The 20057-nt window shown below is 35.7% G+C and overlaps 1 protein-coding gene across 10 annotated transcripts in view; it reads left to right on the top strand.

The window, feature by feature from the left end:
- LOC131946612 (E3 ISG15--protein ligase HERC5) overlaps positions 1 to 16814 on the top strand; it is a 32079-nt gene extending 15265 nt beyond the window's left edge. For 8 of the 10 annotated variants that reach the window (XM_059307521.1, XM_059307515.1, XM_059307516.1 and 5 more), the window contains exons 5-7: positions 3733 to 3854; positions 4423 to 4596; positions 16638 to 16814. In XM_059307521.1, coding sequence (XP_059163504.1) covers positions 3733 to 3854; positions 4423 to 4596; positions 16638 to 16798 — 457 coding nt within the window. In that variant the 3' untranslated portion in view covers positions 16799 to 16814. Of the gene's footprint in view, positions 1 to 3732; positions 3855 to 4422; positions 4597 to 7008; positions 7617 to 10082; positions 10189 to 10412; positions 10781 to 16637 lie in introns of those variants that run through there. The other 2 variants (XR_009387731.1, XR_009387732.1) reach the window with 2 other exon arrangements.
- The last annotated feature ends 3243 nt before the right edge of the window (positions 16815 to 20057 follow it).

Genomic DNA, 20057 nt, shown 5'->3' with positions numbered 1-20057 from the left:
AATTGACTGATTTCTAACAAATTCACTACAAAATACTAAACTACCCGTCTAGACCCTGCACTGGTCTATGAAAAACCTATATACAAAGGACAGTGACTTGTTTGTTAAGCAGTATATACCTGGCATTGCCTGGGTTTAGAAAATATATTACTAGGCATGTCAAACGGCAGTAAAAAAAATGCCGTATCGCCTGTGTTGCCCAAATGTAGTAGCTTTTCACTTCATAGTTTCTATAATAAGAAGGGCTCGTATAGTAACAAGCTTTGTACCATTTAAAAGTAGATTTTAAGCCCTCTTCTTATGCGTATTTTTTATAGTTGTTGATATTACACAATATACCTTATTTATCAATTGAAAACAATCACCGAGATTATTTTTTTACGGATTTTGACCCCTTTCTCATTCAACTTGCGGGCCTTTTTGACCGTTCAATGTATTTCTTTACAAATATCTGTTAAATGTGCAGAATTAGTGGGGGTACTAAACAAAAAAATGCATAATAGACTAAATATTTTAAATGTTAAAAAACGAAGAAATTCGAAAATTAGCCTGTGATTCTGACATTGTATACATTTTTTTCTAACATTTCAGAAAGGTGTGTTTTTTTTCTGTTTAAACACTAAAATTGTTTATCATTTCTGAGCATGGTCAAACAAGGCCGAGCTCGACAAAACACACTATAGCAATAACTAAAATAGCTCTAAGCCCAGTCAAAGAAAATGGCTGTTTTCTTCGTTAGCTTTTCTAAATTGATGTTAGCAAGTTTAAGGGGCTTGATAGTTCAGTAAAAAAAAAAAATAAAAAAAAACATGTAGCTACTTAACAAATGAGTTTGTCAGTCTAGTTTTTATAGTTTATTTCTTCAGCTTATTTTTACTTTTTCGTTTACGAAGTATAGAGTATTGTAATCGTGCAAAAAAAAAAAGGAGAGATTTTTACAAATCTCAACGTTTTCCACCTCCTTGAGTCGAAAAACATAGTTTTGCAATCTTGTCAGTGTGTGTGTGTGTGTGTGTGTGTATGTCTATCAACACGATAACTTTAGTACCGTTACAGCTAGGTTGATGAAATGTCATATATAAGTATAATATCAAATTTGTAGTTCAGTATCAACTTTTCAGCAATTTCCGGACGTGGAACTTCATCTACTTTCAATTTTTCTAAAGACTACATTAAAAAATCAGAAACTGAGATCGAGCATCTAATAATACACCATTAGTAACGCTAAAAAATTGCACCAGTCACACGGATGTTTATAACACGTGAATAATTTTTATTCTACGTGTTAAAGAAGAAATCATGCAGGTTTTTTCACTTTGTTTCGGGATGCTATTTGGCGCTCTGGGTTATCCTGTGAGCACCAGGGCGCTAACGTTAGTTATGCGGCACCCCTGCGGTAGTGTAAACCGAGGCTATGGAGATCGCCCCTCTAAGTCCCTGACACCTGGGCGGTCACCGAATTGTGTTCTATCTCACTATTACGGTGATTGATTAACGTACACGCAAGTCTTTCATGCGGTAGGTAACCCGTGCCCTGATAAATATCATCCAAGCGCAGGCATTTTTTACATTTAAATTTATTAAACTCAGTTCTAGAAAAAAAAAGTCACACGTCTAAGAATACAGGATGTTTAACGCATTTATGGAACGCTTCTTATTTATTTCGCAGGCATTGTTTACATTTGAATTTATTAAACTCAGTTTTAGAGAAAAAAAAAGTCACACGTCTAAGAATACAGGATGTATAACGCATTTATGGAACGCTTCTTATTTATTTCGTCAGGCTTTCTTCTATCCCCGCGGCATCTTGCGGGTACGGGCACGCTGGTTTAAATTAAATTAATGTAAACTTTATATATTAAAACAAAATTTTAATTTAAAATGTGAATTTATTAGGTACTAATAATATTCCGCACTATTATATACAGATTGTTTGGCGTTCACTTGGTGCGCAGTACTTTTTTCTATAAGATTCTATTCTATTTTAAAAAGTTTATGTAAATAAAAATGGATACAAAATCATGTCTATATCCCGAGGTGCCATCCCCCTTAGTGCTACATAAGAATATTCAAAAAAGTTTAGGGGAGATCACTTCCGGTTTATTTTAATAGGAATAATAGAATGCTACTTTAACACTTTGGAGGAACGATGTTGGGCTACCTTAAAGATATTTTTTTAAGTTTTTGCCTTTACGCATATCGTATTAATTACGTATTAATTATGTAATTATGTACTAATGTACTAATACTAATGCACTGTTAGGTATACATTTCAGGACAAAACTCTGTGGGTCATACAATTAATTAGCATTATCACCATTGATTATTCCAGTTCCGAGTAGCACGCCATCTGTTTAGATCCAAAAAAAAAATTTCGAGCTAAGGGTAATCCATCCATGATGCCAACAAGGAGTGGGACGGATGGGTAAAAAATCAATTTTACGACCCTGAATATATATTACTATAGGCCTGTAGAGAAAACACTGTAAACTGATCACCTTTCCCTGCGGCATCTGGTGGGCTTTTTATATATGAATTCATCAATCTATGAAGTCAACAAAAATCTTGAACTTGAATACGCTTTTATTTTTAGTTATTTAGATAGTACTTCATTATTTTATATTTACAGAAAATCATTTATTTTCTCTTTCTTTTGTTTATTATCACATAAAGCTTCTTATTTTAACTGTATTTATGCATTTTTTAAGTACTTCCAGTTGCATGACAAAAAACTTTTGCGCCAAATGAACAAAAAGAATCTATAAAATAATTTCGCTATTTTGTCTGTCATCTAGAGAAAACACGTGGAAAATAAAGACTGTCACGGGCAAATTGAATTACGTTACATTAAACTAAGAGGAATTTATCTAATCAAGTCAAACGAGACCAAACATAAACTTTCAAAAACTACGCACAAAAAGAATTACTGGAAACTGAACTTAATTCGGAACCAACATATTAACATGAACCGGAAATTTAATACTAAATTTATACTAAATGCGGTTGTAGATCATACCCCGAAACCTTGCCATTAAGCTCACTCGATTCTTATTAAATTGGTTCCAGATCAATTACTACACATTCATACTAATTACGGATGTAGATCATAACCCCAAACTTTGCCATTATGCGCACCCGCTTCTTGTTAAATTGGTTCCCGATAAATTACCGTTTCCATTTCAATTTTAGGTCCAGATTAATTTCCGCTACCGGTTCGAAGTTTAGATTATTTTGAGGTGGAGATGTTGGTTTTGGCTTTGGATTTTAAAATAAAAAGACACAGTATCAGCCTAGCGCCCTTTGTATTTACCCTTCAACGGGCCAATCACCTAGTTATATCGATTTTTAGTCAGCCGTTGTAAATTAATGTGACACTACATCATGCGACTAAAAATGTATGCGTTCAAACTTGAACAGTATAAGACAGTTATATTTTAATGCCCAACCTTATGTCTAATTAAATTAAAAAATAAATATTCTTGCATTGTCATCAGATGTGAATGTATCAGTAAAGTTGGAACAAAATTGCTACATTAGAAGTGTGTCAGAAGTACGTTAAAGATTTGCCACATCCCACACACACAAAACATATAGTGTAAACTAAATAAAAACCTATAAAAAGGCATTGCTGTCCTAAAAATGTCATGAAAACTATCTCAGAACCCACGAGGTCTGTTTTCTTGTTAGTTATGTAATGATTAAATTAAGTTATCAATTATTATTTTTTAACAGTAGAGGACAACTTGGCCAAAGTTCAGTTGATACAAAAAAAGTTCCGACTTTGCTGGATGCACTAAATGGAATAGAAATTAGAAAAATTTCTGCTGGCGGTTGGCATTCAACTGCAATATCAGGTACTGTATTACAATTGTTTTAAAATTAAAATGAACGAGCCGGCCCGCGGCATAACATACGCCGCTATTTAGTTGTTTCTAATTTTCAATAATTCATAATTTGTGAATTCGACAGTACCAACGCTGACACTGAAAATATTTCTTTAAAACACTATAAGTAGCTCGTTAAGGACCATAACCCCCCCCCCTTCCTTCCCTCCCCCCCTCCCCCCCCCCCCCCTACGTTTAAAATCGTTGGCTCTGCTTGTAAACATTTAGAGTGAACACAGCTCACTAAAACCATGTAGGGGTGGGGAGGTAGGGAGAGCGTTTGCAGCTTGTTTTCTAACGGCTCGAAGAAGAGAATTATATATATAGATACATAGCCATTGGCAGATTTATATACTAGATGTAGGGTTAGTTTAGTTGATTTTTTTTTATGATTATAGAAATAAAAGTGTTTAAAATGGATTCTCCAGCCCTGCAGCTGTTCACTGCCCCGCGATATTTTAGAAATAGCCAAATAATTGATTATGAGGAGATAACGTAACAAAAACATTTGGTTTCCAATGTCCTCGATTCTTTGCAGATGTCGGTGACTTGTATGTTTGGGGATGGAATGATTGTGGTCAGCTAGGACTTGCTGCATATAAAGAAAATGTATTAACCAATGTTCAGACAGAGCCACAGTATGTTCACTTTTCTGACGAATGCTGTATGAAGTCCGTTGCTTGTGGTTCAAGACACACTGTCATATTATTAGGTTAGGACTATAATTATGTTAATTCGAGAGGCTTTATTGAATCGAGCTTCAACTGTTGTAATACTTGACCATCTAAGTGTCTGAAAGTAATTATTTTCCTATTTAAATATTTTCATTTTAATATTTTTCAGTAGTAGTTTACGCCTGGCTGTTATTGTTTTGTATAACTAAATGATCCTTAACAACTATTTCTATAGTTTATTTTGAATTGTTTGGAAAATTATAAAATATGCACTTGACTATGTTTAAAAACTGTGTATCCTTACTGAAAATGAGCGAGCCGTAGTAGTATGTCTACATTGTATTTCGTTTTGGACCTTCGTAAAAAGTTGAATTTATTTATTTGTTTAGTTACAGACTTGTAATTTTGTAGCCACTGTCCCAAAAAGCAACTGTTCCCCATACCCCCCTTGAATACGCCTCGAACACCACCCCTCAATATAAAATATCTAGGAATAGGATGAACACAAGTGACAGTCATAACAATTCTGGTTATTGCAGTTTCAGAGGTAACGCTATTGAAATTAAGTAGCAAGCAAGCAGTAAATGTTTCACCTATGCACAGGAACATAGAAGAAAAGACTGACTGATCATAAACTAAGTGGATAGCGAGACTATTATATATAGTAAAACCACTTACTACAAACTTTGGTTTTATAGGTTCTCTAAGAAAGCACCTACCCCTAGGTCCAGCCTCCACATGTGGTCTCCACTAACTTTTCCGTATATTCCTATATATCAATTTGGATTGCACTTCAGTTTGTGACAAAAACGCTCGAAAAGTGCTTAGACAATGCTTTATGAGAATATGGTGTAAAATTATCAAATTTTAACAGAGACATAAAAGATCATCTTTGGAGACTTCGATGGAAAATTGGGAAAGACAAGAGTAGGCACATACATTGAAACAGTGAACTCTTTGCTCTATATCAGGGGTCTCCAAACTTTTCAATCCGAGGGCCGCATTAACTATCAAATTTCAGTTCGGGGGCCAGTTTCTTCCAGGCATGTCTTTGGTTTTTCTGGCCAAAGTTCCTCAGCTATCACCAACAAACGATTTTTTCTTGGACAAAATGATCTCCGCGAGCCGGATGAGAGGACTTCGCGGGCCGCATCCGGCCCGCGGGCCGTAGTTTGGAGACCCCTGCTCTATATGACCACGTCATTGATGGAAAATTTCCCACATAAAGCCATCCACAAGACTACCTAAACCTCCTCTGACGGAAAAATCTGACAATCAGATTTACCACATTAAAATTAGTAGAAAGTGGAAAAATCTCTCGGATGTAAGAGTAAAGCCATGAACAGATGGAGCGTCAAATCATCAACTGCTCATCGCAACGTTCAAGATCAAGCTGAAATCATTCAGTGAGACCACTGACAGAAAACATCACAAATTTAACACTAAATACTTGAAAATCAAAGAGAAACAAGAATTGTTCAAATGTGAAATTAAGTGCCTTTTCAAAGCCATCTCACGTTTGATAGAAGAAAGCATATAAAACTATTTGGCTAGAGTTGAAACACGTCTGGAAATCAACATGTACCGAAGACCTGGAACAGAAAGACATGGAACACATAGTGTATGCAACATGCACTAAATTAGAAGCAGGAAGAAATGCTGTTCATTTAAGATAATAAGGAAATACGGCTTCTGTTTAATTATAACCGACTTTGAGGTTTTCCCAAAGGGAATACTAAATTCTTTTTTGTAGCTCTTGACGAGATCGTAGAAGCTGACCGACTATTATTATATAGATCTATGACCTATTGAATTACCGATGTCCAAGCAAAAAATTAGCCAAATGTACAGAATGTGTTTACCCTAAAAATACTAAAATGAACTATTTGAAAATTAGCAATAAATGGAGAACTTATTAATGATACAGGCTGTAGTTAAAATGATGTTGGATATATTAAATGTATAAACTAAATTTTATTTTAAAAAATAAAATTAAAAAAAAATAAAGGCATATTCGAATGTAGAAACCGGAAAAGTGTTTATTGTCGTGACAAGGACAAAAAAAATGACGTCACTTGTAACATGTTAAAACTACGGATAGTACACAACTCTAATGGCTTCATCTTCCGATTTTAGAATATGAAGAAATGAAGTATTTCATTCAAATTTGATTTAGATATACAGATCTACTTATCAAAACGTACACTATGAAATGTATATCATTTTCTCGGCACAAACTAATAAAAATTACTTTAAAAAAAACAACACAAATACCATTGAACAGCCGGGGTTTTAACGGAATCATTTAAGTCTCTTAATCAGTGTGTGCTTATAATTTGGTTTTAATTTTTCTAATAGGTATTAGTAGCCTATGTTGTTTTAATGTGTCGGATTTTTAGCTATTTAGTTGTTTCTTTGCTTTGTGTATGCACTATGGTGCATATATTTAGGTAGTCCAAACTGGCGAAAGAGTGCGTTTTGAGGTCATTTTTGTGGCTTTCAAAAAAAAAAAAATCTCACTACTTCTAGCAGGTGAGTGCTATAGTATAAGAATAAAGTTTGTATGTCAATAAAGTTTAAGTCTTCTTCTGTCGAAATCTTGTGCTTTTATATCTGTAAGTTACAGATATAAAAACACATGTTTGAATGTGTGTAGTTATATTTGTTTGAATAGTATCGGTTACGTAAAAAATTGACCGTTTTGCGAGTACCGATCGACTACATACTGTTTCGTTTGGTCGCGGCTTAGCATCGTAGAAACATAATCGTAATGTCCTTTGAAAGGGCGAAATCTAGCCTATCGTTTGATGTATAAATTAAAATAATAATGTCTTTATTTATTTTTAAGAAAGTACTCAATTTTTTATAGCTAGTTTCTAAGTTTGTGTTGTAAATTCACTTATTTCTCATTTACGGCCGCGAAGCCGTGCCCTCACTAAACAATTATCCCTTGAGTCGACTTTCAGCCCCCAGTGAGTAGCTCGCTGAACGGTTTTAAGGGTTGACGACTGATGATGCTAAACGGATTTTTACCCTTGTTATAGCCTTCAAACAAGTTGTAAGTACTATTTTAAAGTTCATTTCTATTTTAATAAATGAATTTTAAGTTTGAAAATTCAGGTTGGTTTAATATAAATTTGAACGATTGTAGTCCACGGTTTTAGCGTGTGAACTACACTTTGTTTAGACGTGAAGCTATTTTATTGAGAACATTCTAAGGACTTAAAATATGGATGCAGTTAACTATTAGATGCTAGTTCATACAAGAGATGATAGCGGAGGCAGAAACTGCAGCACAAGGAAAAATGAAGAGGCTCTGTGAAGTAACCCGGACCCTATCAGGCAAAAATATTAATCCCAACAAACCAGTAAAGGATAAAGTTTGGAAATAACAAGTGACACAGAACAGAGAGACAGATGGGTACAGCACTTCGATGAGATTTTAAACCATCCTCTCTCATCAAACATCCCTGATATACCACATGCAAATCACCTACTAAATGTGTGTACAGATCCACCCACAAAATTAGAAACAATAAGAGCAATAAAGAACATGAAAATGGCAAAGCAGCTAGCCCGGACGGCATTCCACCAGAGGCACTAAAAGCAGACCCAGCCATATCAGCAGACATACTACATCTTAAGCAGATTTGGGAAGAAGAGATAATCCCATCTGACTGGAAAATGGGATACCTGATAAAACTGCCAAAGAAGGGAGACCTGACTCAATGCAACAATTGGAGATGGATAATGCTACTTTCAGTCCCAAGTAAGGTGCTGACAAGAATCACCCTGGAGAGACTTAGAGATGCCTTGGACAAAAAGCTGAGACAAGAACAAGCTGGTTTTCGCCAAGACAGGTCATGTACTGACCACATTGCCACGCTGCGCATCATTACTGAACAGTCCCTCGAGTGGCAATCCCCCCTATACATGACTTTTGTCGACTTCGAAAAGGCGTTTGACAGTGTGAATAGAGATGTTATCTGGAAGCTAATGAGCCACTATGGAATACCAAAAAAAAATTATATCTATCAGACAGAAACTATATGAAGACTCCACCAGTCAGGTAATACACAAGAGAAAACTAACAAAACCATTCACGGTGACGACGGGAGTAAGACAGTGATGTATGCTATCGCCAATGATATTCTTGATGGTAATCGACTGGATCATGCTGAAAACCACAAAAAACGACACAGGAATCCAGTGGAGTTTCACCAAAAGGCTGGAAGATCTTGATTTTGCCGATGACATCTGCCTACTATCTCACAAGCGTCAATATAAACAAGCCAAACTAAATCGGCTATCTGAAGAAGCCTCCAAAGTTGGACTAAAAATCAATAAAAATAAAATAGAGGTCATCAGAATCAATAACAGCCAGGACCTGCCCATACAGCTAAATGGAGAAGATTTACGAGAAACAAACACATTCACATATCTGGGAAGCGTGATCATTAAGGACGGGGGAGAACACGAGGACATAAAATGCCGTATCAACAAGGCTAGATGTGCCTTCAACTCACTGCGCCCAATGTGGAGGTGCACGGCCCTGTCACAGAGCAAAATGGGGATTTTCAACACGAATGTAAATGCAGTGCTGCTCTATGGCTCAGAGACTTGGAGGGTTACGAAGACAAATAGTGATAGGCTACAGGCATCCTTAAACAAATGCTTACGACAAATACTTAAAATATCAAAGACCTGTGGCAAATTTTAAAGCCAATAGAGAAAGACATCAAGGCACGTAAATGGGGGTGGATCGGACACACACTAAGAAGAGAAAAAGAAAACATCGCAAAACATGCATTGGACTGGAATCCCCAGGGGAAAAGGAGGGTGGGCCGGCCAAGGAAGACATGGAGAAGAACGGTTAAAGAAGAGGCGAAAACAGCTGAGCTCACATGGGCACAGATTAAGGGAGCAGCCCAAAACCGAGTCCGCTGGAAATGTGTGGTTGCAGTCCTTTGCTCCCCAGGGGCCATAAAGGAATGATGATGATGATGATTAGATGCTAGTGTTTACGGATTCTTTAAAATCTATCAAATGGTATTACTATTGTTTATCTGGACTATCACGTCAAAATTATTAATCGACAAATTCAAAATGGCCACCAGACAATCCCGGTTACTATGTAAACGGACTCAATTACTTGGAACGAAGGTTAAATACTTATAAAATATTGATGAATCACAAAAATTTATAATTATTATAACTATTTTTGTATATAGATTTTTATCCATTTATTTAAAACTAAAGACATAGGTGATTTATTTTTTAATTTCTCCTTTGCACTCTGATTCTGATTCCCTGCTGAATAATGTGAAATGGTCTACGCCAGTCAACTTCATCAAATGTACTAGATCAATTTTTAAATGATGGTGCAACTTATTAAGATTGTACATGTTGTGACTTAGTTTTAAATGCTATTTTAGTTGCAAGTGTAAGTAGTACTAGTAGTGTTTCTCATAACTTATTTTATATGCACATAGTAACAATGAAGGACAGTTAAGTTGTCTTATAGGATGTTGAGAACCACAGTATGGCATCTTCATCACTGAATATCTCAACCAGTGTGGCACAAGCAACGAATATTTCATTCAGTAGACCTACTATTAAAAATATAATATGTAAGTATACTATCAAGCATAAAGTATTTATATACAAAAAGTTGTATTCAGGCTTTTTCATGTTTCCACTTATTAGACAAATAGAAATAGTAGTATTAGTAGGCCTAGACAATAGGCCACTAGTAGTAGTAGTACATTTAATTATGTTTTATTAATCACTAAATCAATTGTTTATTCCACATCTGAAATAATTTATGATGGCTAATCCAGAACTTTCCTTACAGAAGGGAAGAAGGCCAAGCTACCCCCCCCCCCCTACAATTCTCAAAAATATATCACTCACTCTTGGTAACTTGATGCTACCCAAGATCAATGATAAGGGAAACAAGACTTAAAAAGAATTGGAGTTGTGGTTTTAAAAAAATGTTCCCCCACAGCAGTTATCAACCCTATAGGTTTGTAAAGAAACCAAAGCATGTGGCAACTGCAGCATCACCTGTGGGGACCAAGTCTTTATTAGGCTACATTACAACTCTACTTAATTTAGATTCTCTTGCACTATATAAATGTGGCATTTATAAAAATAATATTTTAACTCTTGTGATTTTTGGAAATAATGAACACATTCTTCCTGTTAATGTTACCGCAATAGCTTTAGATTTAGAGTTATTCTATGTCTAAAGCAAACAAAAATTAAAAAATTAATTTTGAAATTTTTTTTATTTTTTTTTTGGAATAAAAGTAAAAATGACCAAAACATATTCTTGTAATTTTTAATTATTTATGTACATTAGAAATATTCATTTTAGATGACTGAAAAGAATTGGGCGTATATATTGCAAACTTTTCAGCAACTTTACTAGTTTCTACACTTCTTTATTTATTTTAGAAAATATTGGTTCTCAAAAATGGCACTTTTTGAAAATCAGTTTTTTACTTTCTCGTATATACGAAGTATAGAGAAAGTCTTGTAATCGTGCAAAAAAATCGAGATTTTTACAAATCTCGACGTTTTACACCACATTGATACGGAAAAACATAATTTTGCAATCTTGTCTGTGTGTGTGAGTGTGTCTGTCTGTGTGTCAACACGATAACTTGAGTACCGCTACAGCTAGGTTGATGAAATTTCATCTATAAGTATTTTATCAAAATCGTAGATCCGTATCAACTTTTGAGCGATTTCCGATAACCGGTAGTGGTACTTTTTCTACTTTGAATTTTTCCAAAGCCTATAACTTAAGTACTATTTCAGATAGATAAATGAAATTTCACATGTAAGTAAAAGATCTAATTCTCTGCCTTCTATCAAATTTTGAGTAATTTCCGTTAACCGGAAGTAGTAATTTTCGCTATTTCCGATTTCTCAAAAAACGCATGTGAATTTATAAAGTACTAATAATATTCCGCACTATTATGCACATTTTGTTTTGGCGTTCGCTTGGTGTGCAATTCTTTTTTCTACGAGATTCTATTTTTATAAGTTAAAATAATTAAAAATCATGTCTATATTCCGAGTTGCCATCCCACGTAGTGTTATATAAGAATATTCGAGAAAGTTTAGGGGAGACTACTCCCGGTTTATTAGATTTTGCATTCAAAGCGACCGGAAAAATAATTTTAAAAAATAAAAACTTTAACCTAAAAATAATTCAGATATTTAACATTTTTACAATCAATGTTATAAAAGTTGCACATTCAGAGAACTGGAAAATAATGTGTTGAGTTCAAGGCTACATTTCTCTTTATTTTCATCAAGCCTAAGTTAGACAAACATTTATCGGCTGTACAGGAACTCCGTTATCGATTTATGACAGCCCCACGTCATAGTTTTTTGTTTACAAAACTTTGCAGATAAAGTTTTAAAATAACAATGCAAATTTAAACCCCATGACCTAGTTTCCCCTATTTTCGCTTACAATGTGTACAATAAAATGTCTGCTAGCCTATCAAATAGCAGGATGCCATTGTTTATGTCGCCATTACACGTCAAAACCAAATTGGTTTTGCTTTTTCTTTTTCTTTTTTAATTAGTTACCGAAAATAATAGAAACATCAAATACGTCCAATCTTTAGTAAAGTCCGAAAAAAACCAAAAAGACAGGATTTTACAGCCATATTAATTTAAACTACGCCCAGTGTTTCTTCCAGACTTTTTTCTCCGGGGGGGGGGGGGGGGCACTTGAAATCTTCGGGGGGGCGGTAAAAAATTTTCGGGGGGGCTGGAAGAAACTCTGACTACGCCGTGTATGATTTTTAAGATATTTAATGGGCCTCTCGAATCCATTTGGAACTTTACTTGGTCGCCTCCGTTGGACAATTATAAAAATACAGCGTCGATAAAATGTTGATGATAAAGAAATCTTTAGAAAAGAACAGCCAGCCTGTTCCAATATATTCTAGAGCCGATATGACAACCCTGTTTGATCATCTTAGTTAAGTTTATAGCATAGACATATAGCCATTTCAATATCCGACTAAATCAACGTTGACTATTTGTAAAAGTCTCAGAACTAACAAACCAACATGAATAATTGAACAATACGCACATAAGTAGGTATGTCAAACTGACGTAAAAAAAAAACCGCAGTTTTCGACCCGGTCGCTCAAATGTAGTAGCTTTTCACTTTATAGTTTCGACAATAAAAAGGGCTCTTATAGTAATAACCTTGGTACCGTTAAAAAGTAGATGTTAAGCCCTCTAATTATGTGTAATTTTAACACGTTTTTCTTAACTCAGCTTCGCGTTTATTTGTTTGGTTGTTTGGATGTTTGTTGTTAAAATTGACATCGAAAATTAGCCCACTTCTGATTGCTCTAGAGATCTGAAATTTGGAATGCAGGCTATTTTCGCCTAACAATTTCAGATGCAATCATAAAAACTAGCAATTAGAGACCTAAATTAGCTTAATTAAATTACGCCGCAAGGACCATAAAATCGAGGACATGATTTCTAAACATACCGACAAGACTGGAGGCCTATTGACACAGTTACTTCCGCCCAATCGATGTAAGCGCGCTGGCCGTGATCGTATAGTGGTTAGTACTTTGCGTTGTGGCCCCGACAACCCAGGTTCGAACCCTGGTCACGGCATGTAGGCTTAATTAAATTACACCCTTTCTCTGTTTAAAGCGTATCGGTCGCTCAAGATTTTTTTAGTCCGTGTATTTATAAACAATTAGTCAAGTCATACTTAATCAAGTCATTAGATAAAGTAGAAAATAAACTATATAAAAAACTTTTTAAAAACCACGTTTTTATGTGTAGCAACGGACTAAAAAGGAGAACGGACACGGTAACACAATGTTAACGGTGACACGGTTGGTACGCTGGGCATGCTAAAATACACATAAACACGTTTTTCTTAACTCAGCTTCGCGTTTATTTGTTTGTTTATGGGAGATTTGATCACGTGATTCGTGAGTAGATCTCCACGCCAGCAACGTAAATTACACCCTTTCTCTGTTTAAAGCGTATCGGTCGCTCAAGATTTTTTTAGTCCGTGTATTTAAAAACACTTAGTCAAGTCATACTTAATCAAGTCATTAGATAAAGTAGAAAATAAACTATATAAAAAACTTAAAAAACCACGTTTTTCATGTGTAGCAACGGACTAAAAAGGAGAAAATAAAATACTTAAAAAAAACTTTTTAAAAAACTACGTTTTTCTTGTGGACTAAAAAGTAGAAAATAAATGTTCATACATTTGATGACAAAAAACGTGAGTCGGGCAGATGGGTCGGGAAATTTGATGGTGAACGTACCCACGTTTTTTGTCATCAAATGTATGAAAATTCATTTTCTACTTTTTAGTCCACAAGAAAAACGTGGTTTTTTTAAAAGTTTTTTTTAAGTATTTTATTTGTAGTTGTGGATATTAAACAATATATCTCATTTACCAATTGAAAACTATCACCGAGATTATTTTTCGACCCCTCTCTCATTCAACTCGCGGGCCTTTTTTGACCGTTTAACGTATTTCTTTACAAATACCTGTTAAATTTGCAGAATTGAATCTTATAGATGGAACATTCTGAATAATAACTTACATATAACTAAATTATTGGTCTTGCAGTTGCGATCAATCATTTTTTATAATTAGCTACTGTTTTTTTTGGTGTTCTTTAAAGATCATTTTTTAACATGATGATATGGTATGGGTTAGATCACTGTGTTGATCACACACCTCTTTACTGGTAATTGCAAACGCAATATTTACAGAGTTTTATCTGTTTCAAAAGCTATGATTCTGGCGGCATGGTACTTTGGTACCTCATTACGCGTTTTCCCAAATGTACTTGACAGATCAGTTCGGGGTGGGTTGGAGGGATGGGGGTTCAAGTTCATTCACCGATGTCCAGCCACTTTAGTTGATTTATCCTACTCAGCGTATACCTAGGTGTGACATCAATGTCGCTCTACACACTTTGGTGATGAGGTGTGCGTGTGTGTGTGGGGGGGGGGGGGGGAATAACCAGAACAAGCTGGTTTTCGTCGAGGCAGGTCATGTACAGACCACATGGCCACGTTACGCTTCATAATTGAACATTAAGACTTCTTCGTCGGGTAATCCACAAAAGAAAGCTAACAAACCCCTTCACATTGAACACGGGAGTGAGAGAGGGATGTATGCTATCGCCTGTGATATTCTTGATGGTCATCGACTGGATCATGCTGAAAACTACAAACAACGACACATGAATCTAGAGGAGTTTCACCAAAAGGCTGGAGGATCTTGATTTTGCCGATGACATCTGCCTAACTCACAAGCAACAACATGCAATAACCAAACTGAATCGACTATCTGAAGAAGCCTCCAAAGTTGGACTAAAAATCAATAAAAAATCAGGTCATCAGAATCAACAACAACGAGAATCTGTCCATACAGCTAAATGGAGAAGATACACGAGAGACAAATTCACGTATCTGGGAAGCGTGATAAATAAGGAAAGGTGAGCAGACGAGGACACAAAATGCCGTATAAACGGAAAATAAGTGAAAAAAATGCGCAACGGAAAAAGCGCAAACAGAAATTTACGCACAAAGAAAAATACGCAAACAGAAAAATTCTACAAATAAAACGCTCAGCAATAAGGATTATGGCGCTGTGTGTGTTTACAGGTGCTTTTTTTTTTAAAGTTGCTATGTCAAGAACTCGTGATTCTAAGATAGTGGGCACTAAATTTGTTCATATATCTCAAGTATTTAAAAAGTTATGAAGTTTTAAAAAATTGGATTTTAAGTTGTTTTTTTTTTGCGGAATGAACTGTTAAGTCTAGTATTTTAATTATAATAGTGGGTGATTTTCAGGTGGTGTATCAGGGGTGGTTGATGAGAGAGGTTGGTTTAGAATCTTACCAAAGTATCTATCAGTCTCTCTGTTCCGTGTCACTAGTTAGGATCTTTCCTCCTGTATCCTTCACTGATTTGTTGTGATTAATATTTTTACCTGAAAGGTTCTGGCTACTTCATAGAGTCTCTTCATGATTCCTTGCCCTGCTGCACTTTCTGCCTCCACTGTCATCTCTTGTATGAATTGTCTTTTGTCTTCTTTTGCACTTTTCCTGACCATCTTCCTAACCATACTTCCAAGTATTGTGTTCTAAGACTTATTTTCTCTTTGTCATCCTTGCATTGGTTTATCTTCTGTTTTATCCTTTTTCTGTCTTCAATCGAGCTCAGACATATTGGGAAAGGAAAAAATAAATGAACAAAAAGGATGGGTCACGCCAGAGTTATAACCCCCCCCCCCCCCCCCCCAACTACCCACGCCACTGGGAGTTGTCATAATTTTATTTTTTGTATTTAAAAAAAAAAGAAGCAATATTGATAGATTGTGAAACGCGTTTTTCAAACGTACATGTTATAGGCATACATATTATTTAAATTCAAAGAAGCGTTGTTCCCCTACACTTTGATATACTTATCAAGTATGCTGTTGCATTAAAAAAAATGGAGTTTTATTTAATATTACAAAATTTGTGTTTTTTACTTCCCTTTTTAATTTAGTAAAAAAGTGAGAAAAGCCAATTTCAATGCAATTAATTTAAATGATGTACTTATTTTTGAGGTTTGAAAAAATTGAGTCTTTGTGTTGATTTCAAGAGATTGAGTTTGTGTCATATCCATAAACTTTTACAGATATAACCTCTCAAGCATGGCACCTTTTACTAAAAGGGTGTTGAAAAAAAAGTTAAAAAACAACTTTTTAAAACGTCATAACTTTCTTACTACCTGAGATATATGAACAAATTTACTAACAACTATCTTAGAATCGTGAGTTCTTGAGAAAGCAACTTTCAAAAAAGCTCAGGGACCGTTTAAAATAATCAGTTTGACACCCCTAATATAACATGTCAGTAAAATTTGAACCGCTTTTTTTTAACTAGAATAATATCCTTTTTATTCTGTTTGTAAATTATTATTTCTTAAACGTTTAAGAAAACTTACGAATTGCACATATGTTCACCACCATTAACACTGTAAATTGTAATTCTTATTGTTACAGACGACGGCAAAGTTTTTGCATCCGGTTGGAATTGTTATGGTCAGCTGGGGCTTGGGCACACGGAGGATCAGAAGACGTTTGTACCAGTGACTACTCTATTATACCATTGTGACCAAGTGTTTGCCGGGCAATGGAATACATTTTTTGTGTGTCAAAATTAAATGTATTTTCAATCTTGCTGTGTATTTTTTAAAGCCCATTCCCTTACTAAAAACGATGAATTAGTATTGATGAAGCAAACTTTTTGTATTTGTTTTGTTTGTGTGTGTTAACTCTCCTTTCCCTTCTCTCCCCCTCCCCCCTTTTTACCTTTGTGTCGTCATCGTCTTAGATAAGAAACAAATTGTATTAAAGCGTATTGTGTAACAGTAAACAAAGAAAAGGGAGGCTTTTTCGCCAAAATGTATGGGGAGGATTTACACTTTTTAATATTAACTCGTTATGTACGATTTCATCCAGTTTTCTTTTGAAATTACGCAACTAATTCATCTTTTACTCGATTGCCTTACAATGCACATTTTAAAATGTACATCATGCCTGGTGGGTGGAGGGCGATACTTTTACCGAAATTCTAAGAGATAAGAAAAATACAACACGGCCTTATATGTTTAAAATTACATAATAAACCCGTTTACTAGAAAAAAGTATTAGTACATTGTACATAATGAATGGATTAGACTTTGATTGCTTGTTTCATAATAAGTCCTAATACTTCAATTTTCATTTAGCTAAGGCCACTAAACGAGTTACAACTGCTACAACACGACGACTGCTACTGCTTTGTTACTTTGTTCAACCTAATTTATCATTGAAAACTGTAACACACTAGTTGCGAAATTGTTTTAAAAGTGGACCGAATAAGCTTGCACCCACTCTTTCAAACTTTTTTCTCCGTGGAGGGCACTTGAAATTTTTTTTTTGGGGGGGGGGGGGGGTGTCCTAACACTTAAAAGTATATATTTTCTATATAAATTCCATTTTGTTCGGGGGGGGGGGGGGGGCTCCAACCCCCCCGAAGAGATGTCTGGAAGAAACTCTGCTTGCACCTCTAAGAACTACCCACTAAACTAGTGGATCGTAGCCTTTTTGGAGGTACCGAACCCCACCAGTTTCATATGCGTATTCAACGAACCGGTCTTAATAGATCTAGTTAGTTCAATCGTTCACACTGACAAACTGATCGTGAATCATACGAGTCGGGTGTGTGTCTTGACCTCCGCCGAACCCCTGTGCAGTAACGTACGCAGGGGGAGTGGCCCCTACAGTAGCGTAGGGGGGGGGGGCGGGGGGGGACATATGTCCCCGGGCGCCGACCTTAGGGGGGGGGGGCGCCAAATTGAAAGTTTGAGGGGGGGGGGGGTGCAAATGAAAAGTTCGAGGGGGGTGCAAATCGAAAGTTTGAGGGGGGGGGGGGTGCAAATCGAAAATTTGCTCCCAAGGGGGCGCCAAATTGAAAGTATGGCGCCGGGAAGGGTCGCTACGCCTTTGGGCCCCTACGACCATTCAGAGGCGTAGCGACCCCTCCCGGCGCCCGGGGCGAACATTCAGTTTGGCGCTCCCCCCCATATATATATATATATATATATATATATATATATATATATATATATATATATATATATATATATATATATGCGTGTGCGACAGTCTTGAAAAAAATTAACAATTACGCTGATTTTCGTTCCCTAAATCTTTACTCGACACCAATTAAATTCCCCCTGAGATGCATTATCCTTTAAAGATGATGATTAGTAATGTCAGAAAAAAATTGTAGCGGTGCTAAATCGTATAGGACAGACTTTTTACGTTTTATCTTTGGAACAGTCTCTGTTATGATATAGTATATATTTGGATTATAAGTTTGTTAGATTAAGGTCATACAATTGACATACAATAGCAAATTATTGTTCACATTGGAATACGATATGTGTATTTCGTTGACTAGTTGATTGTATAATGAAACAAGCAAGAGGAAAACACATTTATTTTCTAAGTGTTAAAAGAGTTATCTAGTAACCGATCCAATACAAATCCTGCGATTTTTGTTGGTGAAAAAGCGCCCCCCCCCCCCCCTCTCCCCACCATCTTGGACAAAAATGGTACAGTGGATGTTAAATGTCAATTATTTGTGTTTTTATGTTACACAATCGTAAAATACGTTTTAGTTCCATGGGTTCTTTTCTGAGTGATATGGGTTATTTATTCCTTAATTTTTCCGATTTTAGTCTTCGAAAAAGCGCCCCCCCCCCCCCCCCCCCCCCCCATCTAGGAAAGCTGGAAAGCAGTTTTTCCGGTCACTGTTTCTTAAGGATATACCTTTTACAGTTACACAATCAAGGTAGAAAACAGTTAAATCAGTATGCAAACGCTCTCAACGGTTAAATTTCTTTACTTTGACTGTTTATAATTCTAAACTGCAGCTTAAAATGAGCTTGTAAAAAAATGTTCTACCCCTTTTGGCGCCCCCCTGAGGTCGGCGCCCGGGGCGGCCGCCCTCCCCGCCCTCCCCTAGCTACGCCTCTGCGACCATTTTGAGGATAGTGGCGCCTTTTTCGAAGAATATTCAATTAAAATTTAAATCTCCCCAACAAAAAACCAAAAAAAAAAAAAAAAAACCACTGCAGCGAAAAAATTACTGAAACTACAAAATAAAAACTGTCATTTTTTGTATGTACCTTAAATATCATTTTTTTTTCAATAACTCATCGCAAGTAGATCTGTAGCGTATTTGTAGGCTTACTTATCGGTGCTTAACTCAGGGGAGGGGGGGGGGGCGAACACTAGTAAAAGTATATATTTTCTAAGTAAATTCCATTATGTGTGGGATGGGGGGGGGTGTAGACTTTGCTTGTCAGCTGATTTAGAAAATTCACCAGAGGTCTAGGATAGATGCAAATATTTTTAGATGGATTCTGCTAAAAAAACCTATGCTAATATTTGTGTTTGGGGTGGGGGGCTGAATAAATGTATAGAAAAAATAAACACATTCTCACATAACTTCAAGAACGTCAAGAGGATTAAGTACTTATGTACTTAATGGACATATAGAGCCTACTTAAATATCTCCGGTACATTTAGTTAAAACAATATAAAAACAGTGTGGATGAGAGTAAAACTGACTCCAAAAGAGGAATAAGCAAACTTTCGAATAAAGAATGATTTTTACAATCAGAATTATAGCTTTTGAAACAGGTTAACCCTGTGAATATAGTTTTTGCAATGGATGCCAGCGAGAAAAGTCTCAAAGGTATTTGAGAGGTCCATAAATTAATTTTAAAATCATGCACGGCATAGTTACAATTAATATGGTTATAAAATCCTGTCTGTCTGGTTTTTTCGGACTTTACTAAAGATTGGATGTATTTGATGTTTTTAATATTTTCGGTAACTAAATAAAATTTAAAAAAAAAAGCAAAAAAC

Source organism: Physella acuta, unplaced genomic scaffold (assembly GCF_028476545.2).
Source record: "Physella acuta isolate Inbredline_101_S28 unplaced genomic scaffold, ASM2847654v3 ptg000565l, whole genome shotgun sequence".
NCBI classification, from domain to species: Eukaryota; Metazoa; Mollusca; class Gastropoda; family Physidae; genus Physella; species Physella acuta.
Note: the sequence above shows the minus strand (reverse complement) of the source record. Positions and strands in the feature narration are given on the sequence as shown.